This window comes from Delphinapterus leucas, chromosome 21 (genome assembly GCF_059928025.1).
Source record: "Delphinapterus leucas isolate spDelLeu-1000000601 "Yukka" chromosome 21, BTC_Dleu_Yukka2, whole genome shotgun sequence".
Taxonomy (NCBI): Eukaryota; Metazoa; Chordata; class Mammalia; order Artiodactyla; family Monodontidae; genus Delphinapterus; species Delphinapterus leucas.
The window spans coordinates 12,947,657-12,972,618 of record NC_143149.1 but is presented as its reverse complement, the minus strand read 5'-3'; the positions used below and the strand labels follow the sequence as shown (position 1 = coordinate 12,972,618).

Below are 24,962 nucleotides of genomic sequence, written 5' to 3'. Positions count from 1 at the left end.
CCAAGCCTCCTGGCCCTCCTAAATATCCACTGGATCTGGCCCCCTTCTCTCCATCTCAGATTTAAGACACCCTAAGCTCTCACCTGGCTACAGGAGGCCCCTCTGGCCCCTTTCCAGTCCATTCTTTATAGCACAGGCTGAGGGATCTTTACAGAATAAAAATCCAGAAAGCTGTTCCTTTGGTCATAGGATAACCCAGTCCCTTAACATGGTTAACAAAGCCAAGCATAGGTTGGCTCCTTGGTCCCCTTCCCCTGCCTAATCTTTCATTATGGCACCGTTTCACTTTCTGCAGAGCCATGCTGAGCTTAACACTAACTGTTCTCTGCCTGGAACACTCTTGCGTTCGTCTCTCTTCCCATCACCGCACACTTGCTTGAGGAACTCCTATTTATGTTTCTGTTCTCATTAAACATTTCAAGGTTAAGTCTAGCTATTATGTGTTCCTTTGGCATCCGTCTCATCCTAAGAGGAAAGTGTCATATCCTTTGCAGTTGCTTATTTTTACACTCTCCCCTATTAGCTCCTAAGCAGATTCCACAAGGAACTGTGTTTTTCTCGTTATCTTGTTCCGTATTGTCTTTCCCCATATTTGGGGCCTGGCACAAATGAATGCCAATACTACAGTATTATGCTTTTTAATAATTACGCCCTATGTAGAAAAAAAAATCCTATTTTAAGGTGGCTTAGCAAATTATAATTAAATGATGCGGACTAGAAAGGAATGGTAGAGTTGAAATGCAGAGTTGCTGCAACAATGTGTTTATGCAGGATCGTATTAGGAGGTGCTAAGCAAGCTGCATAGACCAGCCTGTGGCAAAATGCGCTCAGCCACTTTGAATGTATTGTAGTTACGTGATGTCTAAGAATGAAATACAAAGCTTAAATCATCCCTATCCCAACCTGATGGTTTTACTTTGCTCTTTTGCAATGAAGGCTTTTGAAAGTTAGAATGTGTTTTAATGAATGAAGGAATGAACAGTTTATTGGAGTGTAGCAATAAAACCTGTTCCCAGTAAGAAAGAAGTGAAACATTGTATCCAATTACATCAGATTTGATTTGCTATCCTGAAAAAGAAGTCTTACCTCCTGCGATTTTTTTTTTATTATTATTTCTTTTATTTTTATTTTTTATTTATTTATTTTTTTTGCGGTACGCGGGCCTCTCACTGTTGTGGCCTCTCCCGTTGCGGAGCACAGGCTCCGGACGCGCAGGCTAAGCGGCCATGGCTCACGGGCCCAGCCGCTCCGCGGCATGTGGGATCTTCCCGGACCGGGGCACGAACCCGTGTCCCCTGCATCGGCAGGCGGACTCCCAACCACTGTACCACCGAGGAAGACCCCTCCTGCGATTTTAAGAGACTGACATCTGATAGAGGCAATTACAATGCCTTTTTTCTGTTTTGCTTTCAAATCCAATTTAACACAATCTCCTATTGGTTCATCCCCTTTCTGATGCTGGAAAGCAGTCTTTAGTTTCATGAATGGCATTAGGTCAGTTCTGGTGCCCAGTATCAGATAGTTCTTTAGGCTCTGCCTCAAAGATGGGAAGCACTGGTGTTGGATCTAAAAAAAGATGTGGAATTCTTAGACTGTTAGATACTGGTGTACACATTTAACAAATACAAATGTAATGGAGGGGGATAGGTACTCTGCTGTCATAGGACCCGAGGCCACATCCCAAGGGCAACACTTCCTATTTCATCCATAAATTAGGCAGGAGTAATATACATACCTCGCAGGGTTATTATAGGGATAAAATGAGATAATGTCTGTGACAGTGCCTTGTAAATCTCTTAAGTAATGTTGTTAATTCTCTGCCTATTTTGATCTTCAAGTTGCTTACAGAGTTTCTGCATTAGGGTAGAGTAAAATAAAGTTATCTATTTTGTACTGAACACTGGCCATCGGTCTTGTTGAGCCACTTTTGAATACAGTGAGCTCTCGTGCGAGTCACACATAGGGGTAGGATCTTGGTCTCCACTACTTCAAACACTCAGGGTTTACGACTCTGCACACAGTCGGTGTTCAGTCAATTGTTATGGTACAAATGACAAATAAATAAATACCACTGACCCTGGCTTTTCGCAGTTTCAGACCTTCTCTGGCAGGTGGTTGTAAAACTGAATCACTTCTAGAGGAGTGATTCTCAGTGGGAGGGAGGAGGCCTTACAGGTTATCTATAATTTTTATAAAAGGCCTCCAAGATCCTTCATTCTACATTTATTTCATAACACAATATTTAAGTCTGCAAGGACTTTCGCATTTCTCCTTCTGCCCCTCCAGAGATACCATCTTAGGACAAGACTTCAGGTAGGTGAGGGAAACAGGCCCCTTGCACTTAGTAAGCATTGTGTCCTTTCTGGCTTGTGGCTTTTGAGTAGTGGGGAAGCCCTCCTGTCTGTGTCTTCCTGGTGGTGTGGTCCTTCCCAGAGAAAAAGAAAGAATGGTTTTGTTTGTGTGGCACAACTGAACTTACTTAAGTTTCTTCTGTATTTAATTTTACTTGCCATGTGTGAGATTCCTCCTTTATTACAAAATAAATATTAAAAGTCTGACTTTTACCAGGCCCAATGACAATATCCAGTTTGGTGACTCTTCCCAAAGCAATTGCAGGGACCAGATGGGAAATGATTTCAATAAAACCTCTAGTACGTCACAGCAGAAATCTCCTCTTATCCAAACTGTTGTGAAAAAAGTATTTTCTTCTTTCTGTTTCACTTACCAAATCTGGAAACATGACTGCTTTTGAGACTTCGTCCTCTCTAATTGGTAATAAATATAATCCTGATGTTTATCAAGTTCTTTGGCCAAAGTATGGGCCACCCTCCTTGTCTGTAGGTTCTTAACCAGATATGGAGGGCCGATTCTCCTACACCGTTGTACATAAAGGACTTGAGCGTCTGCAGATTTTGGTATCCCTGGAAGGAGGAGGAAGGGGGGTGTCCTAGAACCAATCTTCCATGGATACTGAGGGAGGACTGAATAATCTCCCCACAAGTCATAGTGAAAAGTCTTCACCTCTCCTTTAGAGGCAAATAGAGACATAGGAAAAAAGTGTCTGAATGACATCCTAAATGCTTAATATGAAAGTTATTCATATTTTGTGAGTAATTTTACTTTTAGAAGTAAATTACCCAGGGGCACCCAAAACACCATAAACATCATTCCTGGTTTCTTCGTGAGTTGGAATGAGTGCACTTTATACTATTTCACTGTCCTTGCAGTCAGTTTCTGTCATGTTTATGTATGCTTCCTCTCTCATCTTAGTGTTTCTAGGTTGTGGATTTTTGTTTCCTTTCTTGAAATTATTGATAGCATTACCCCTCCTATGTAGAACTAAGCCATGTAGAGGTGTGGGAAGCTGACAGATCTGAGTTTGAATCCAGGCTCTGCCATTTAAAAGTTACTTAACTGCTTTCAGCCTCAGTCAACTGAACTATAAAATGGAATCTCATTATGCCTCGAAACATCGTTGGAAGAACTAGAAACACGTAAATAATGAATACATGCATAGATAAATGGACCTTTTAGCTCAGAGTCTAGCCCCTATTAGCCAACAGTAAGAGGACCTGTTATTACACAACGCTCAAATCACATATTGTGTTATGATTTTTGGGCTTTTCTTTGGCTACCTGTTTTGGTAAATTTTTACTTATAATTTTTTTGAAGATACTCGTATTTGTGGAGATGATTCAGAAGTGAGTGATGTTGGTTCTTATGTCTCATTTTGAGATTTAAAACCCTTTTGGTAGGGCAAAGACCAGGTTTTAGACCTTACCTCAGTTTCCTTATAGGACAGGCACCAAGGACAACCCACTGATGGGTGACAGGTTAACTAAGTAGGAATAACTTAAACTGGTTATCCTAATTTAATATCTCATTTTGAAATTTCTACCATAGGCACAACTTTCAAGCCATTTTTTTAAAAAAAATGAATTTATGTATTATTTGTGGCTGCGTTGGGTCTTTGTTGCTGCGCGCAGGCTTTCCCTAGTTGGGGCGAGTGGGGCTACTCTTTGTTGTGGTGCGCGGGCTTCTCATTGCGGTGGCTTCTCTTGTTGCAGAGCACAGGCTGTAGGTGCGCGGGCTTCAGTAGTTGTGGCTCGTGGGCTTAGTTGCTCCTCGGCATGTGGGATCTTCCCAGACCAGGGCTCGAACCTCTCTCTGTCCCCTGCACTGGCAGGCAGATTCTTAACCACCGCACCACCAGGGAAGTCCTCAAGCCTTTTTTTTTTTTTAACATCTTTATTGGAGTATAATTGCTTTCCAATGGTGTGTTAAGTTTCTGCTTTATAACAAAGTGAATCAGCTATACGTACACATATGTTCCCATATCTCTTCCCTCTTGCGTCTCCCTCCGTCCCTCAAGCCATTTTTAATAACAGGTTGTTGTTGGTTATTTTTCCTAAAATGTTGATACTTTGTAACTTCATATAGAAATTTCAATTTTAAAAATTAATTTTTATTCCTCTCTTTGAACTCTGTAGATAATTTATTCTGCTTAACTTCATTGTGGCATTATGCAACGGTCCCTTTAGTTGGCTAACCACAATAAAAAATTGGGAAATCATTGCAACTTTTCACTTTAGGAAAACACAGCCTGAAATGCTTATGTATTTTAGAGTGACAGTAAATTTCTACTGACAACATTTTTTAACTTTTGAAAAATCTGACTATTGTAGCTTCAGTGGCAAGTATTAAAGGGATCTAGGAACTCAGAGACCTGATTCTAAGACCCAGGTTCCAGGTTGCCATCTAATGTCAATTGATCTACTTAGAACTTCTCTGGGACCCAATATATGTCTAGAAATTTATTATCATCAGCATCCTGAATTGATGGAAAGAATTACATACTCAGTACAGTAAGAAACAATTAGCGTTAAGTCCATTGCGGTGCTACAATATATTTGTTATTTTTATTATTTTTTTTTTTTACTTTTTAAATAGCTTTATTAAGACATAGTTCACATACTATACAGTTTATCAATTTAAACTATAGAATTCAGTGGTTTTTAGTGTATTCACAGAGTAATGTATCCATCACCACAATCAATTTTAGAACATTTTTATCACCCCAAGAAACCTCCTAACCATCAGCAGTCATCCCCAATTTCTATCCAAACCCCTAAACTTAGGCAACCACTAATTTACTTTCTGTTTCTATGGATTTATTCAAAATTTCTTTCTTTTTTCTGGCTGAGTAGTAATTCATCATACACACACACACACACACACACACACACACACTATATTTTTTAAGCCCTATTGTATATTTTCCTATTTGTGGTTTGTCAAATGAAAGTGTTCTAAGAACTTAAACTCTCATCATCATATAGGGCATTTTTTTCCCTTGGGGGACAATTTTTTTTATCCTTCTGAGATGAGATCACCATGTCCAGAATAACTTATATTCAGCCAGGCATTAGCTAATGGAGGTGAGGTAATGCTGAGTGTCACTCTTAAGTAAGTTCTGCAGGAACCAAAGCTCTGCTCCCAAGCGTGTGGATTTGGTGCTTTCACGTGGGAAAAGCAGATGGTGACAAGCAGAAAGCAAATGTGAGCAAGTCTGATGCAGTGAGGATTTTATCATTATATAAATTTTCCGTAGTAAATGAAGGTCAACTGACAGGACTGGGTGAAACAGAGACTCCGCTCTTGAAGGGCACACACAAAGTAGCGCGCACATCAGGACCCAGGGGAAGGAGCAGTGACCCCATAGGAGACTGAGCCAGACCTACCTGCTAGTGGTGGAGGGTCTCCTGCAGAGGCGGGGCGCGGCTGTGTCTCACCGTGAGGACAGGGACACTGGCAGCAGACAACCTTTTCTTTCAACTAAAGTCAAATGTGTTTGGCTTTCAAACCATTGTCTCAGTTTGGAATTTAAATCTCTCTTTTGAAACCCAAAACTGAGCAATGACTTTTTTGTTCTAGTCATTATCTGCCTTCTCGCTGATTTCCAGTGTTTCTAGTTTATAAATTACACACAGTAGGCTCAGAAAAACTCATAATTACTTCTTTTTCTGTTTGTTTTAATATTTTTGTTGAGTTTGGTGTCTCTTTCATGGTGTCAGTTTTGCTTGAACAGTCAATGATTTCTTGGTTATTCCCTTTTTCTGTCTGCCTGTGTTGCTTGTGATGGGACACTGGGATGGCTGGACTTATCTTCGGAGTTTAGGTGCCAAATCAGTTGGGTTTGGCAAACAAGTTGGATGCCAAACTCCAGTTTGTGTTATTTGCTAATGTGGGTACTCTGTTTACCAGGTTTCAATTACACTTTTATTCCTTAAAACCTGCGGGGAAATACTCTGACTACTCACTATTCAGCCAACCATAAGAAAAGAAAGGGACAATCCCTCAACTGCTCCAAATGCAGCTCACCAAGAGATGACCCTAAAATTCTCCTTCCTTCCACTTCTACCCACTTCTATTCCACTTCTAATGTTCTCTCAGCTCAATTTCCCAAAATCATTCCTGTCACCTCAGGAATCTTTCCCTGATATTTCCTACTTTCTGTCTCACCAATTCCTCAAGATTTCTGCTCCAGGATCCTTGTTGATTGCATATCAGCGGAGTAAAGAAAGTGAAATAGGATGAGGGAAGACATTTGGGAGAGGTGACCTTTCAATAGAGACCCGAGTGAAATAAATCATATTATCTTATATAATATTATATAACATAATATATCGGTGAGACTAGTATTCCAGGTAGTGGGAATAGCAAGTGTGAAGACCCTGAGAGAAAATTATTTTTAAACCGTTCAAAGAATCCAGTGGGACCAGAATATAGCATGCTACTTGCTTACTGGTGGAATTGAGAGAGGAAAAACCATCATTATGTCATGGTGTTATGAGAGTAACAAATACACATAAAAAGCAATCCAGGACTTCCCTGGTGGCACAGTAGTTAAGAATCCGTCTGCCAGTGCAAGGGACACGGGTTCGAGCCCTGGTCCGGGAAGATCCCACATGTCACGGAGCAACTAGGCCCGTGCACCACAACTACTGAAGTCCAAGGGCCTAGAGCCCGTGCTCCCCAAGAAGAGAAGCCACCGCAATGAGAAGCCCATGCACTGCAATGAAGAGTAGCCCCTGCTCACTGCAACTAGAGAAAGCCCGTGCACAGCAACGAAGACCCAGTGCAGCCAAAAATAAATTAATTAATTAATTTAAAAAAATCCAAAACAGGATAAAATGAAAATACAAGAAGGGTTCTAATTACATGCTAAGTAAATATATAGGTGGAAGAGATTAATTCTGGCATGGTGGATCAGGTGCGATTCTGTGAAAGACTTTAAAGGAAGGGGTTTATTTCTTGTTTATGAAAAAGTGTGAGTTTGTTTGTTGACCCTGCCACATGACTTCATAAAGTCGTCATCATTGGTTAAAAAAAATTTTAAAAAAAGGGAACAAAATACGTCATAGTATTTGTTCCTGAGAAATCCTTATCAGATAGAAACTGTTTTAAATACTAGTCTTAAAAAATTCAAATTTTTTTTTCTTTCAGCCATCAAGTACCTTACTGAAACAAAATTGTCTATTTGATGTCTAATATTGGAAATTATTAATTACAATTACTTGTATTAAGGCTAATCAAGATGAATCGTTTTTAACTTTTAAGAATGATTTGCTTAGGGCCTCCCTGGTGGCGCAGTGGTTGAGAGTCCGCCTGCCAATGCAGGGGACACGGGTTCGTGCCCCGGTCCGGGAAGATCGTGCCCCGGTCCGGGAAGATCCCACATGCCGCGGAGCGGCTGGGCCCGTGAGCCATGGCCGCTTAGCCTGCGCGTCCGGAGCCTGTGCTCCACAACACGAGAGGCCACACCAGTGAGAGGCCCATGTACCGCAAAAAAAAAAAAAAAAAAAGAATGATTTGGTTAAAGAAAGTTGATTAAATGTATGAAAAGGAAATGACTACTTGAAAGTCACCTTATATTTAGGTTACATCTTTTTTTTTTTTTTTTTTTTGGCTGTGTTGGGTCTTTGTTGCTGCGCGCGGGCTTTCTCTAGTTGTGGCGAGCGGGGGCTACTCTTCATTGCGGTGCGCGGGCTTCTCATTGCGGTGGCTTCTCTTCTTGCAGAGCACGGGCTCTAGGCACGCAGGCTTCAGTAGTTGTGGCACACGGGCTCCGTAGTTGTGGCTCGCGGGCTCTAGAGCGCCGGCTCAGTAGTTGTGGCGCACGGGCTTCGTTGCTTGGCGGCATGTGGGATCTTCCCGGACCAGGGCGCGAACCCGTGTCCCCAGCCTTGGCAGGCGGATTCTTAACCACTGTGCCACCAGGGAAGCCCTAGGTTACATCTTAACCTTGGTATGAACCAAGAAGCCAAATGCAATTGACTCTTGAGCAAGGAGGGGTTAGGGGACCCTCCCTATAGTCGAAAATGCGAGTGTATAATTTTTAGTTGGCACTCCATAGCCATGGTTCTGTATCCATGGATTCAGCTAACCTCAGATGGTGTAGTGATATAGTATTTGCTACTTTTAAAAATCCACATGTTTAAAAAAAAAAAATCCATGTGTAAGTGGACCTGTACAGTTCAAACCTGAGTTGTTCAAGAGTGAACTGTATTTTAAAATTCTGGAAAGCTTGCCACTATTTAAATCTAAACTTTCTATTACCGGTCATAAGGATAGAATCGCTTTGTCCCACAGCTTTATTGTTGGCAAGAAATAAAAGATTGTTAGAAGTTAATATTTCAGTCCAAGAATCACTGCGCTGTTGCAGAAGTGTTTGGTAAGACGTCTTATGCCCTTGATCATTGGTGGGAACATAGCAGCCTTTCGGGGTTCCTGAACAGCTACTGTGCACCCTGCATTTGGCAGACTCATTCAAAGCGCCAATTTGAGGCAAAACCCTGGGACCAGAAAGACACTGGCAGGAGCTCTGGGTTCACCTTCAGAAATTTTATTGTCTTTTTTCCCATCCCACTGTGTTTTCACTCCAGATTTTCCACAGGCTGGCCAGAAAGTCTTGAAACATAAATAACACTATTTTCTCATGGATTATAATATAATGCCAATAAACCATTTATTATGTATCTGCCTGCATTTCCAGAATTGTTAGCCAACCTGTATTGTTCTCTCAATTAGTCAAATTAACAACTTTGTTTTTCAACCATGGATGGATAATTATTTTGACTTGTGTTGGGGCAAGTTGGCCTCCGTATTTATGGTTGAAGGAAGTTTGAGATTTCTATGTGCCTATTATGTGTTTATTATACATACAAAAGAAGAAGAGAAAGAGAGATAGACTGGGACGTGGTACACAGCAGTCAAGGAAGGGCTGCTGCTTTCATAGTAGTAAAGTACCACTATTTTTATCGCTCTTGAAACAGGGCTGAGAGTTGAAACTGGCTAACACGATACTGGTTGGCATAGTCTACCATTGTTGGAGGATATTATTTTATAAAATAATGTTTACTACAGTTTCCTAACTTAAAAAAAGTAGACATTATAGAAAAAATAGAAAATATGAAAAATATTAAGGAGTAACTAAGTTGCCAGTGGTCCCATCACGCAGAGATAGCCACTGTTAATAAACAGGTTAAAAGGTAAAGATACTGTAGAACCAGTGTATTGGATACACCATGACTTCACTATTTCTCTGCACAGATTTTCAATATTTTGATGAGTAATACATATCCTTCCCCTTCCCTCCTCTCCCTCATCCTTAGAGTTATTTCCTTAGGCTGCATTCTTAGAAGTGTAAGTTTCCTAGAGCAGATGTCAAGCCTTTTATTGAGGAGTGTAGGAGGGACATGTTTCGGGAGGTGATACCAATTTATGTCCCTTCTATTCATGTCTGGGAATGCCTGTCTCACACAGCTTTGCTAGACGTATGCATGATGAGTTTTTGTATTACTTGGTAAAATGCACGCGTAAGTACTCATGAAGGTATAGTTAAGACATTTGGGGATTTTTGTCTCAAAGTTGTCTCTTCTAAACAGAGAGAAAATGGGTGCCATCACGTGAGAAGTGCCTCATCCTCCTTGCGTCCAGTTCACCAGCCTTCATACGTTGTGCCCAAATAATTTGTCTTCCTTGCGTTATTATAGTGGATGAGCCCTCACTTGTTCTTTTCTGAGGCTAATACTTCCCCATATGTGAGCTAGATTCACAGACCCCCCTCATCCCTCCAAGAACTTCACTCTTTTTCTCCTCTTGCCTTATTAATTTCTCACTTTCTATGGATCATTCTCATCAGCATAAAATCATGCTTTAAATGGCTCATCTTTAAAACCAAGCCAAACAAGAAATGTCCTCTACCCCTGGTCCCCTTTCAGCTACCATCCCCTCTCCTTGCCCCTTCATGGTAAAACTATGCTGACTCACTTTTGTTGTCTTTACTCATTTTTCTTTTCCCATTTTCTCCTCAACCCATTGCAGCAACATTGATCCTTTTAAAGTATACTTTTCAAAAAGTATGAAACTTGACTGTTGTGTAAATATAAAATATGTCAAACATTTTATTCAATTAATTGATAATAGAACCAGTCCGTTGTTAAGACCAGTTCAAAGGAGACTTTGAACAATAAACATAGATGTAAATGGTTGGGTACGATGAAATGAATTTGCTAATAGAAGCAAAACTAGTTAATACCCTATAAGGCAATAAAGTGTAATTTGGGAGGGTCATCTTTTCTACAAGTTGCAAACCCGTTACATCATTACAAGACAAAACTTGTTTTCATTGCTACCAATAAGAATCATCTGCCTGGCTTCCTTTTTTTTGTGGCTTAACTTCCTACAAAGTTGTAAAGTAGTCTAGTCAGGAGAAGGTCAGTGAAAAGAGGACACCCTATACCAATGAACCTATCTACAAATCAGAAATAGAGTCACAGGTATAGAAAACAAACATGGTTATGGGTTAGGGGAGGGAGAAATAGGAGATTGGGATTGACATATATATACTACTATATAGAGACAACTAGTGAGGACCTACTGTATAGCACAGGGAACCCTACTCAATACTCTGTAATGGCCTATATGGGAAAAGAATCTAAAAAAGAATGGATATATGTATACGTATAACTGATTCACTTTGCTGTACACTTGAAACTAACATAATATTGTAAATCAACTATACTCCAAAAAAAATTTTTTTTTAATAATAAAGTCTTAAAATGGAAAAAAAAGACACCCTGTAAAATCAGATAATCCCCAAGCTTTCTCTAGCCAATGCCTAGTACCACCCTGAAATAACATCCAGTAATTTCTTTCACCCATTTCCAAGTCTGGGACAATTTTTCCTGACAATCCCCACTATGCCCATTACTTTCTTGCCAAAGCTAATGGTCTCTGTCGTCATCTGAAATGACCTCTTAGCAAGATCTGAAATGATCAAACACTCTTTGGAAGGCTTCTGCATATTTTGGTACACCCCAGCTACCTGATTTCCACCTGTTTCACTCACTTCTTTTTAGTCTCCTGCTGGCTCCACTTCCTCCAGTAACCCTCTAATCATCAGAGTGCCCCAGTATATCTCCAGCCCTGCTCTCTCCCCAAGTTGCAGACTCTTAATTACCTATATCCACTATTTAACTATAGTCCAAACTTTATCATCTCTTTCCGGGACTATTCCAGAGGGCTTCTCACTGGCCTCTGTGCTTCCGCAGTGGATTCTCCACTCAGCAGCCAGAGTGATTTTTTTTTTTTTTTGCGGTATGCGGGCCTCTCACTGTTGCGGCTTCTCCCGTCGCGGAGCACAGGCTCCGGACGCGCAGGCTCAGGGGCCATGGCTCACGGGCCCAGCCGCTCCGCGGCATGTGGGATCTTCCGGGACCGGGGCACGAACCCGTGTCCCCTGCATCGGCAGGCGGACTCTCAACCACTGCGCCACCAGGGAAGCCCCAGAGTGATCTTTTTAAAGCATGCTGTCCCTCCTCTGCTTCAAGCACTCCAATGGTTTCTCCTTCTTGCAACAAGGATAGAATCAAAGCTCCTCTTGGCTCCTGAGGCCCTATATGATCTTGCCTTTCCCACTTCAATTCCCTTCACTCCTTCCCTTCCTTTTCCATGCACTAATCGAACTGGTTTTCTTTTCTGCACCTTGAATACACGAAACTCTTTCAGGGCCTTTGTACCTGCCGGACGTTTCCCCAGCAAGGCAGCCTTTCTAGGTGGCCTCTATGTCATTTAGCTCTTTCTGTCAGTGTCACCTCAGAGATGGCTTTCCCAGCCTCCTCAGCTAAAGTAGCTCACACTACCAGTCTCTCTATTACTCTACCCTATTTTGTTTTCTTCATAGCCCCTATCAGTATCTGAAATCTTATTATCTGTAATTATTCTTCCTCTCTAGAATGAAAGTTTCTTGAAGGTAGGAATTTTGTTTTGTCTTCCACTCTGTCCTAGAGCCTAGAATGGCACCTGGCACAAAGCACGTGCTCACGAAGTATTTGCTTATTGACTGCAAGATGGTTCATCCCAGTTGTACACAGCATCCTGCCTTAGTTTTCTAGAAAAACTGCAGGAAGTAAGATGATAGAAAAGCAAAGAGCTTTTGTAGAAATGCACAGCAAAGACTGACTTTGAGAGAAGGTGAAACGCTATCCCCTTCGGTGGTTCCAAAATGGTGACACTTCCTCTCCATATTTTTTTCTCCATCTTCCCCCACGATAGGTGCACACAGTACTTAGGGACAGAGGAGGAAGGAACTGAGCTTTGGAGAAGAGAAGAGATGTCTCCTTAACTTTCAAGAGACCTTAAAAGGGGGGACTTCGGTAATGGGGAGGTGTGGGAAGATAAAAAAGTTCTGGAAATGGATGGTGGTGATGTTTATACAACACTGTGACTGTCCTTAATGTCACTGAACTGTACACTTAAAAATGGTTAAAATGATAGATTTTTATGTATATTTTATCACAGTTTTAAAAATTTAAATTTAAAAAGGGGGAGGGAGCCTAGGACTTTCTGTAAAGGCTTTTGTGGTTGAGTGAGTCCTGTTGACGGGGTGTGTATTCTTTTAAGATTTCTGATTTTAGCGTGGGAGTTAGGTTAAAAGTTCTATTTTGATTGGAATTTTTGAGATAGGCAGGACTTCTAGAGGCTGGAGAAAAAATTTTTGTCCTTGTTTTTCTGTATTCTTTATTTAGGGAGGCAGATTGCCATAGAAGTACCTTTGCTTTGGGGAAGCTAGAGAAGACATGGTAGAACTCCAGACAGGTAGTAAGGAACTGGCTTCTTCAGAGGCAGTAGGGAAGAGTGGGAAGAAGGGGGCCTCCATCACTAAGCTTTGCGTCTGTGGACAAAGCCACCTAATCACTAGGAGTTGGGTTTCCTGACTTTTCAGATTGTTGGGAAAATAAAAGATAAGATGCCTAGCACAGTACCTGCTGTATAATAAATGCACTGTAAGTGAGAGCTGCCTTGATTAGAAGGACTCACTCACTGTGGGAGGTAAACAGAATTGTCTGACAGAAGAATGAAAGCAGGAACTTTAGTTTTTACTTCCAGGTTTCCTAAAGCCGGTCCACCACCTTAAATGAGAAAGTGGGATTTTCATGTCTAGTTTAAGAGTAAAGATTATGTGGAGGTTTGGAACTTCCTGGTGCTGAATCTCTTGGGAATCCAAGCATCGTAGAATAGTGTTATGTGAGGTATACCGTTTTCGGTTTTTGTTTTAACTGCATTGAGTTGGAAGGCAGAGTTCTTACCAATGACCAGATCTGTTGTAATAGAAACAAGTTGCCGTGTGTATCTTGATCTGGTGGGGTATCCAAATGTAAAAATGTATCAGGCTGCACACTTCCTATCTGTGCACTATGTGTACTTCATAGCTCAATTAAAAACGAAAGAGAGAAATGGGCGACCTTATACATACCTTTACAAAGGATTGTTCTCAGGTTTGACTCACAGAAGCCTTGAACGGTAGAGGTGAAGCTGGGAGAGTGATGGTACTGCTAATATGAAAATATTCGTATAGTGTGTTTATTTAGAGACATAATCATTGGAATAATTAATGCAGTGATCTTATAATGACTGATTTTGATTAACATCTATTTTCTTTATATTCTAGTTAATAAAAGTATCCATGGAGAACAATGAAAATTCAGTGGATTCAAAATCCATTAAAACTTCAGAGACGTGAGTATTTAAATGGAGTCTCATACAAGCAGAGAAAGATGGGTGTATGTAGTACAGCAAACTTTGAGGAAGCAGAAAGAATATGGGCTTTCAAGCCAGAGAGGCCCAGATGACTTCCTACCTCCTGTGACAGCTGCATGGCTATACACATGTTAAATTATCCTCTCTGAATCTCCTCCTTAAAATAAAACTTTCACGGAACTGCGGGGAGGTGGGAGGGTGCCTGACGTGTTGTCAGAAACCCTGCCTTAGTAGCAGAAGGATGACCCAGGAGAGGCAGAGGCACCCTCCGAATCTCTGTGCAGGATGAGAGGTTCGTGTTTGGGGGAGTTTTTTGGCCTCCTGTTTATTTGTGAGTTTTAAGGCTAAAATAAAATGCCAGTTCTCAGTCTGGGGAAGAATTGCCTGGTTATAGATTATCTTTTACCCTTTGTCTCCGTCTTCCTTTTTGGAATATTCTGCTCATTAATGCTTCCAATAACCAGCAGATGGAGAAAGGGAAAAGATAGAACTCAAACACTCTTAATTCATGTCTGTTATTATCCATTTGGGATCTCTTGTGGTACATTTAATTCTAAAAGTTTATTTCTGGGGTCCAGTATTATTATTCTGGACCACCCAGGGAATTATAAACTAATTTTAGTACTAAACAATACTGTTACAGCAGAGCTATTAACAGGTTACCAATAAAGATTTTTGCAATATTTGTTTAGCAAAGGAATTTGCCTAGAAATTAACCTTTTGAAAGGCAGTCTCATTTTAGAGGTTTCTTGCCTTTTTTTAAACCCTTTTAAACTGATTTACACATTTTCCTACCTTTTCCTATCATACAGAACATAATTTACTATTTTAAAAGGTAGTAATTTACTATCCTTTTCCAACAGTATTTTTAGAATTGCATATAATGTGAAATACTCCCAGGTTGAGTGTGTGGGTACATGGACGTTAGGTATCAGTTTTTTGCTGTTGTTTCCTGATTCCTGGTCCAGGTCAAGGATCAGGTTTGCAGACTGTTTTGGTCAAGTTTTATTGAAGCATAGCCACACCCATTCGTTTACATATTGTCCTGGGCGACTTCCACCAGCTGGATGGAGTGGGCTGCAACAGAGTCTGTACAGGCAGCCAGCCAGCCTAAAATACTTAATATTTGGCGCTTTGAGAAAAAGTTTATTGACCCTGGTCTAGATAACAGAGGTTTTTGGATAAGTGACCTTTAGACAAGTATTTTCAATTATTTACAACAGTGATTCTATGTAGCAATAAATTATTAGTATGTTCAGTGCACAGGGTTTAAGGAACAATTTAGGAATTGTGATAAATATTGTGTTTTGAGTCATAGTTGCCTTTTGTTGGTTTCCCTATCATTTCAGGGTAATTTTTATGATTTCACTCTTACCTTGAAGGATAAAATATTTTAGAAAGTTTAAAAAAATTTAAGTATAAAATGAATTTGATGAAATTTTAATAAAATTTAGAGGAAAGCAAAATACAGAGATTAAAAGTCTGAACTCTGAAGTTCAACAGATGCTTTCAGCCTTGGGTCTGACACTGTATCTGCATAACCATCAGCCTCATAGTGGTCACTTCCTCATCTGTGAAATGGGTTTTTGTGAAATTTTAGTGAGGGAAAGCCTGTTGCACACAACCTGGCATATTATATTCAACAAACGTTAACTGTTCCTATGTGTTAGAGAAGTTGTGTCAATGTGAACAGCAGCATTGGTCATTTCTCTCTTTGTAAACTGTTGTTTGATTTCCAAACAGAAAGATCTTACATGGAAGCAAATCAATGGACTCTGGAATATCCTTGGACTATAGTTACAAAATGGATTATCCTGAAAGGGGTTTATGTATAATAATTAATAATAAGAACTTTCATGAAAGTACTGGTATGTATCATAAGATAGTTTTTAATCCTTTACAAGTATTTGTACCATTTATATTTGGTGTAGTATAAAAAACAGAATTGATGTTATTATTTAGTAAACTAATGACACAGAATAGCCATGAAGTAGAGATAGAGCGGGACCCTATGGGTCCTACAATTCAACATGAACTCTTAATCTTCTACCCATCATCAATATCTCTCCCTCTTCTATCTGTATGTTTATCTCTTCTGCCCTGACTTCGGTGTAACCCTTGCTTCTTTATCTTCCTGCTCCCTCTTTCATGTTAATGGAAGGATCTCAACAAATAGTAAGTAGAAGTATTTTTCCATTCCAGGAACTGTGCAAGGCACCTCACAGAAATTGTCTTGTTTAATTCTTAGAGCACACCTGAAAACTAACCACCATTAGATGCCGAAAGGTTAAAAATCCTTGCACAGAGTCCCACAGATGATTTAGTAGCAGAACTGGGACTCAGCGTTGGTGCTCTGAATCCACTTTCTGTGCCACTTCACCTGTGCCTTCATTCATTCTGTTGACTTTCTCTTCTTCCCCTGAAAAGAAGACAGACTCCCCAACCTTAAAGAGACCTTTCTTTTACCCTGCTGCCTCTTAAGCTTTGATCTGATTTTTGTCTCCTTCCCTAAATCTTAAAAACACGTACTTTAAACTTGCCATCTTCACTTCCTTCCATCCCTTTGATTCTGTTTTCTCTGTTTCTACCTCAACCGCTCTGTAGAAGTTGCTGTTAGGTTCACCATAGCCTGATCACCAGATCCCGTTCTCAGTCTCTATACTATGTATGGCTTGAATCTAATAATACTTTCAGAGGTTTTTTTTAAGAGAATGTAAAAAATAAAATCCCTCACGATCCTAAAAAGCTATTTAACATCTTACTGTATTACTTGATATTTTTTCCTTGACAGTTTCTTTCAAAGCTTAATTTTATCCATAATAGTAAGCAATATTGTATTTGCTTGTTCCATTTAATGTAATATAAGCATTTTTTGTGTTGCTGTATCATTTTCATATCTGTTATTTTAATGATTATATAATATTCCATTCCCTAAATATAATGTTCACTTGACTTGCATAATTTACCATATGAATGAACACTCTGGCTGTTTCTTCATTTTTCATTTTTAAATTGGTGCTCTGATAATTCTTTGAATTTGCATATTAATTGTATTAGAATTAATTTTAGTTAAAGAAACTAGAATCTGCTGATTCAGTTTAGGAGGCTATCTACCAGAGTGCTGGTGAAAAGGGAAAGAAGCCAGGTTACACTGGAAAGATAAGCTGGATTTGATGTTAGATTCATTATAAGGAGTGAGGAAAAAGTAGTTGAAAATGAGTGTCTAAACCTGAATGGCACCATTTGTATTGCTTTCGGCTCTAAGTTGAGATACAACCTTCAACCGTTAGGTATTCTGCCTCACGTTGCTAGTTATAATGCCCTCGTCCCATAGAATTTTACATTGTTGAACTTATTGGAGTTTTTTTTCCGTCCAGTTTTATTGAGATATAATTTACACACAGCACTTATAAGTTTAAGGTGTACAGCATAATGATTCGATTTCCATAGATCATGAAATGATTATCACAATAAGTTTAGTGAACGTCCATCAACTCCAATAGATACAACATTAAAGAACTAGAAAAAAGCTTTTTTCCTTGTGATGAGAACTCTTAGGATTTCCTCTCTTAACAACTTTCATATATAACATACAACAGTGTTAATTATGTTTATCACATTGTATGTTGTATCTCTAGTACATCCCGAGTACTTATCTTTAAAGGGGGAGGGGGAAAATTGTTCTACTCTCCCCCCAAAAATACTTAGGCCTGTAGTCTGGCTTTAGCCTTAGAGTGAGCCCCTTTTCTGCTTTGAAATTTGAAGATCAGGTTCTCACAGCCACCTCTGACAGCCTGGTATTTTTTGTTCAACTACTAAGTGGCTCACAAACCAGGACCAGAGTTCAGTCACCTTGTCACACAGCTGCATGGTGTCCTCAGCCTTTCCAATGTCAAAACCTTGATGAGCTTACTTTAATTTTATAAAAATAATATATGGCCATAATATACATTTCAGAAATTACAGATTAGCAAAAGAAAAATTGAAATCACGCCTAATCACACTGCTCAGATAATCAACGATAATTTGGAGCTAGAAACATCTAGTCTTTTTTCTATGCATCTGTGTTAAGTTTACTCAATGTGTGCCCTCCCCCTGCAGCACTTTAGGATTTTTAAATCTGAATTCACTGTTCAGTCAATCCGTACGTGTATGTGGACGGCGCTGTAAAGGCATGAGGAAAGCCCAGGACTCCTGGGTACAGTCCGCTCACCAGCTTCAGTACTTTGTTCAAGTTCCTGGACTCCTCTGTGCTCCCACATCTGTGCAAATGAAGCCAGTCATGATAACGGTCTCATGGTGGTTAGAGGGCTTAATGGAGACCACGCAGAGCAGAATGGCTGATGAACCGTGCTAAAGTGGCTAGTGGTTTGTGGGGTTTTTCCTGAAAAGGTGTTATGAAAGTACTAATGTATCTTAGAATTGTTGGGAACTTGAAATCAAAGAAATAGTTCCTCTGAGTTTGTGAGGTGTGTATTGATACATATGTGTGTGTGGTGGTATATGTGTGTTTGTGTATGTACAATATGTATGTGTGTTTGTGTGTGTATATATATATATATACTTATAATTTTTTCTTTAAAGTAGGATCCTATGCTTTTTAAGTGACCATTTTCCCATGGCAAAATTTTGTCTACAAAATTTCAGTGGCAGTATAGTATCCCATTATATAAATGACTTTTAATTTATTTAACCAAACCTCTCTTGTTAGGCATTTAAGTTTGTTTTTCACTATCTAAGCAGCTGTGAAAGACGTCTTTGTGACTGTAACACTATAACAGTTTATGTTATGAAGTGTCTTATATGCTAAGAAATGAAAGAGACTTTGTGTCACCACGATCAGAATATTGAATTTTCTTAGCATTTGCAAGGAAGAGTTTACTGTAGCTTGTGTGAATCACTGAATAGTTCATTTCAAAGCAATTTATGGGTCTTTTTTAAATTTATTTTTATATATTTTTTATTTTTGGCTGCACTGGGTCTTCGTTGCTGCACACGAGCTTACTCTAGTTGTGGTGCACGGGCTTCTCATGTTGAGGAGCACGGGCTCTAGGCACGCGGGCTTCAGTAGTTGCAGCATGTGGGCTCAGTAGCGGCTCGCGGGCTCTAGAGCACAGGCTCAGTAGTTGTGGTGCACAGACTTAGTTGCTCCGTGACATGTGGGATCTTCCCAGACCAGGGCTCAAACCCGTATCCCCTGCACTGGCAGGCGGATTCTTAACCACTGTGCCACCAGGTTAAGTCAAATTTTTTTTTTTTAATGCAACTAAAAGTAACTTTTTCTGTTCAAGGGATGGCATGTCGGTCTGGTACAGACGTAGATGCAGCAAACCTCTGGGAAACCTTCACGAACTTGAAATACGAAGTTAGGAATAAAAATGATCTTACATGTGAAGAAATTTTGGAATTAATGTACAGTGGTAAGAAATAATGAAAAGAATGATCTTCGTTGTCCAATTTATGTTACAATCTAGCTGTAATTATACACATATAAAAGTAAAGCATGAGAACTGGAACTAAACTGTACACAATCCTACTCTCTCTCTCTCTCTCTCTCTCTATATATATATATATATATTTTTTTTACTCTACATATTTTATGTAAGTAAAACAAGTTATTCATACCAACTCACTAGAGTGGTTTGAGGTGTGTTGCTCTGCCCTAAGCTGGGTTTACATGATCTCTTAGTTCTGTTCTCAGGTTTCTTCATCTTATTCCCATACAGTGCATATGAAATGGTTGAATAAAATTGCATTGGTTTTCTGATGGTTTTTCTTGTTTGTGAACGTTTTCCCAGTTTCTAAAGAAGATCATAGCAAAAGGAGCAGTTTTATTTGCGTGCTTCTAAGCCATGGCGAGGAAGGAAAAATTTTTGGAACAAATGGACCTGTCGATCTGAAAAAATTAACAGGTTTCTTCAGAGGGGATTGTTGTATAAGCCTAACTGGCAAACCTAAACTTTTCGTTATTCAGGTAATATATAACTGAGCAACCTGGTTATTGAGGATTCATTAGGGATTAATTTACTCAATTGCGGATTATCAAAAAAATTTATTTTTTTCCCTGAAGCTACTGAACTATTGTTAGTTTTTTGTTTATTTAAACTACCACTTAGGAGATAGAGAATAAATTTTAATTTTAGACTTCTAGCAAAAGGATTCTGCATAATTAACATCAATTTTTACAGATCCTTTGCATTTCTTAGAAATAACAGTTGTACATGTACACACATATTTTTTAAAACAAATGTTTAGTTTCTTTTCTTTTTTTTAACTCTTTAAATAAATGTTTATTTTCTAACCTCTAGGCTTGCCGAGGCACAGAACTGGACTGTGGTATTGAGACAGACAGTGGTGTTGAGGATGACATGGCCTGTCAGAAAATACCGGTTGAGGCGGACTTCTTGTATGCATATTCTACAGCACCTGGTAAGAAACTTACTAATACTGAATGTTATATGTAGATTTTAAACAATGAAGAGTGTGTTCCACAGGCTGTCATGATTTTGATATCCATAAAAAGCCAACTTGGGGCTCCCCTGGTGGTGCAGTGGTTGGGAGTCCGCCTGCCAATGCAGGGGACACGGGTTCGAGCCCTGATCCAGGAAGATCCCACATGCCGCAGAGCAGCTAGGCCCGTGTGCAACAACTGCTGAGCCTGCGCTCTAGAGCCCGTGAGCCATAACTACTGAGCCCACGTGCCACAACTATTGAAGCCTGCACGCCTAGAGCCCGTGCTCCGCGGCCGGAGAGGCCACCGCAGTGAGAAGCCTGCGCACCACGGCAAAGAGTAGCCCCCGCTCGCTGCAACTAGAGAAAGCCTGCACGTAGCAACGAAGACCCAACTCAGCCAAAATAAGTAAATAAATAAATTTTTTTTTAAAAAGCCAACTTGTCTGTATTTTAGGGTACCTTAACCACAGACAAGTCTCAAAAAGTTGTCTTTAGCAAAGTTGGGCTAGAAAATATGCATCTATAGGAAAGCATACTTACATAGTGTCATTCATGAACTTGATACCACATGGAAACTGTATTAAAACAGGACAAGTCAGAGCTTTGCCCACTTCCTGGAATAGGGGAGAACTGTGTTTTCCAGGAATTCTTTGGAAGATAGGAAATTGAAAGGATAAGCCTGAATAGCATATGCGCAGGTAGAAATGGAATGAGGGAAAATAAGAGTTAAAAATGATTTATGAATAGGTTATCAACCTCCACTTTTTTGTGGTTGTATTATACGTGTCATCATATAAATAAATATTTATTGATCATACAACTGTTTACTTATACAACTAAGGGTGTCACAAAGTTTGGAAATATAGGGCAAATGTATTTTTAAACAGTATTACCTTTTTAAATATAGTCAATGTGACTTCTTTTAACCCCCAGGCATCTTTCCAGATAAAGTACTTTCAAATTAAAAGCAATGGATCCAGGGAATTCCCCAGCAGTCCAGTGGTTAGGACTCAGTTCTTTCATTGCCATGGGCCTGGGTTCGATCCCTGGTCGGGGAACTAAGGTCCCACAAGCCGTGCGGCACAGCTGAAAAAAAGGAATGGATCCAATAGTTAATCTGGGAAAAGAACAATAAATACACTATTTCCCCTTTTTGGACTTTTGAATATACTATAATGTGTTTATTATACTCTATTCAGATGCCCTGTAGACAAATTTAGGCCACTCAAATGTGTGTGCATATGTAAGCAAGTTATTTCTTGGATAAGCCAATAATCTGATTGCAACACGATGCTACTTATAATGATCCTTTTCATTTCTTTGCTTTTGCATCTTCTGCACGTTACCCTTTTCTTCCCTATTGGAAGGGAAGCCCAGGAAGTAAAATTCTCAGTAACTCAGTGGTGAAGTTAGTCCCCAACTCTTTTCCTTGTCGAAGCAGAGGTATACATAAAGCACCCATTTGGTTTTTGTTTTGTTTTCCCCCGGAATCAAAGGTGTCATTTATTTATTTATTTATTTGTTTATTTTTATGGCTAATAATACCTATGGATGCTTATGCTTGTTTTTACCTTCATGATTATGTCGTAATTTATTAAATCAACTAACATTGGATATCCATGATATTTTGGTTACATTTTGCCTTGTAGGTTACTATTCCTGGCGAAATTCAAAGGACGGATCCTGGTTCATCCAGTCACTTTGTGCAATGCTGAAACAGTACGCTCACAAGCTTGAGCTTATGCATATTCTCACTCGGGTTAACCGAAAGGTAGCAATAGAATTCGAGTCCTTTTCCAATGATTCTACTTTTCATGCAAAGAAACAGATTCCTTGTATTGTGTCTATGCTCACAAAAGAACTGTATTTTTAATCACTGAAGAAATGGATGTTTTTTTTTTTTAATCTGTATGCCAAGTGAGGAAACGGTGTGACTGATAAACTATATTTTCCTCTCTCATTTAAATCTAATCTAATCCCCCAGGTGATACATGGAAACATGTCACTTTCATAGCAATAAAACTACTATGAAGCTACCTCAAACACAATCAGGTAGTTGAAATTGAATTTAATTAAGAATAAATAAAAATGGATAATGGTACAGTCATTATGAGAGGAAATGATTGTAAATTAACAGCTCTCATAATTAGCAAGTTTTAGTGATTATGCTATGCTACAAATTTTCAAGGAATTATGGAAGAATTTAAACATTGCTGTAATGTGTTTCAGTGATATTGACAATGCTCTTGTTTCAGAGAACATGTTCTGGTTTTTGTCAAACTATAGACATGATGATGTGGAATAATGTATCCTCAAACTTGGTGGTCCATGTGCATGGTCAAATGCTTGAAGACCTTGATCTTAGAATTAGTATTTGGAGACAAGACAATAGTATTTTTACATCACCCGTCTGAGCACATGGTGTTGTGATGTCTGTCCCGAGCATGTCCTTGTTGTTTAAAAAAAAAGAAAAAAATCATGTTTAGTATTGAAAAAGGAACTAAATGTTTTACTTGAGAATATGCAAGAAAACTAAGTCGACTCTCTCAGGTTAAATGCAACATTAATAGAGGGAGACAGAGTTAGGACTATAAGGTGCTGAAATGCAACTCTTCCCACCAGCTGCTGGGCCTCGCATTCCCACAGAGTATCTGAAGGGCTCTTATGCAAAACCTCAAACTTTGATCACACTGATAGCAGCATGAATTGAAGAAATTATATAGGAACATACTAAAATACAACTTACAGAATACACAGTGAGGTGTGAGGAAGAAACAGTAAATCAATCAGCCGGGCACTTGTAATTAGAAGATGGCTTGAGCCTGAACAGGGACACAGCGCAGCCTATGTCATGAAGGCAGAGCCATAGACTACGGCTTCAGGAAAAGGAATGCTGGCTAGTTTCTTCATGTACATGGAGGTGTACATGGAGGATGCTCCCAAGGCAAGAAGCTCCAAGAAAGTGAACCAAATCCAACTTCTGAAATGGAAATTTTCAAAAGATGGTGAGAGTCATAATAAAAGTTGTAGCACTTTTTTTTTTCAATTTTTTCAATGACAGCTTTTAATTGGATGTTAAATTCTTATCTGCCTTTCTGCAGATAGCACATTATATAAAATACAGCTAGCACCATTACCACTGTACTGGATACACTGAATAACAATTCACTTCTCACTTTACACCAAGGGGGAGAAGGGCTGCAGTTGTCAGCCTGTCAGAAATTAAGTATGTAAATTAATGCTTAAGTGTATGAATATGAATATGATTTACAAGACGCTCGGAGTGTTGTTGGGGGAAAATCCTGAGGTCTCTCATTCCCCTTCAACGATAACAAGTGCTCAGTGACCTTGACAGACGGCACGCAGACATGGGTGTGGCCACGTGTGCACTTAGCCACCAAGCTTTGGGAGCTGAAGTACTCCCGAAGAGCAAATCCTGGACTCCTGGAATGTCCCTTTCTGCCATCCATGAATGTCAGCCCATAAAAACAATTTCATTAGCATTTCCTCATTTTCCAACATAAGCGGTGAGTGTGGCCCAATAATATGGGCCCTCAACCATCCTTTGCCAAGGATGGGAAAAATCATAGCACTCTTTGTAGTAAAATTTTTGAGCATGTTAAGTTGTATTTTGTTGACTTTTATAATCAAAGGAGAATTATACTGTTGTGATCATATAAGGTTCTCTGAAATGAAAGGACCATGGCATGCAGGACGTTAGCAGTCATTCAGTCTTCCCTCCTTTGGTGCCCAGGGAAACTGAAGGCCAGAGAGGAGAAGCAGCATGGCCCTGAGCCATGGACAGCAGACTAGGAGCCTCCTAGCTGAGGAGATGTTGAGCTGTCCCTGCATCGCTGTATCCCGCTGCTTTTCAGTCTGACATTTCCTGTGAGCCTTCTTTTGCTGAAAGAAAGGAACTCACGTTTATAAATGAAAGCTATTTGTTTTGGCTATGTCTGTAATTTTTTCGAAGTCAGTGAAGTATCTTAAAGTGTGTTCCTGTGTGACAATTTTTTTTTTTTTTTTTTTTTTTTTTTGCGGTATGCGGGCCTCTCAGTGTTGTGGCCTCTCCCGTTGTGGGGCACAGGCTCCGGACACGCAGGCTCAGCGGCCATGGCTCACAGGCCCAGCCGCTCCGCGGCATGTGGGATCCTCCCGGACCGGGGCACGAACCTGCGTCCCCTGCATCGGCAGGTGGACTCTCAACCACTGTGCCACCAGGGAGACCCCTATGTGACAATTTTATAAAAAATTTGTTATTATGAATTTTTATTTCCAAATATAAATTTTAACTTAAAATTACCATCACATTCAAGTGTTTGTTGTTGTTTCTGATGTGCTACTCACTGAAATTAAAATATTTTTAACCAAGTGCTTGATTTGGAAGGGCCAGAGAAGATGCAATA

The 24,962-nt window shown here is 39.7% G+C and overlaps 1 protein-coding gene across 3 annotated transcripts in view; it reads left to right on the top strand.

Moving 5' to 3' along the window:
• The window catches only part of CASP3 (caspase 3), a 36,899-nt gene that overhangs the window by 1,199 nt on the left and 10,738 nt on the right, over nt 1-24,962 (top strand). The window contains exons 2-7 of one of the 3 annotated variants that reach the window (XM_022570954.3): nt 14,015-14,082; nt 15,847-15,971; nt 19,395-19,523; nt 19,902-20,077; nt 20,412-20,532; nt 22,206-24,866. In XM_022570954.3, coding sequence (XP_022426662.2) covers nt 14,030-14,082; nt 15,847-15,971; nt 19,395-19,523; nt 19,902-20,077; nt 20,412-20,532; nt 22,206-22,429 — 828 coding nt within the window. In that variant the 5' untranslated portion in view covers nt 14,015-14,029 and the 3' untranslated portion in view covers nt 22,430-24,866. Of the gene's footprint in view, nt 1-14,014; nt 14,083-15,846; nt 15,972-19,394; nt 19,524-19,901; nt 20,078-20,411; nt 20,533-22,205; nt 24,867-24,962 lie in introns of those variants that run through there. The other 2 variants (XM_022570953.3, XM_022570955.2) reach the window with 2 other exon arrangements.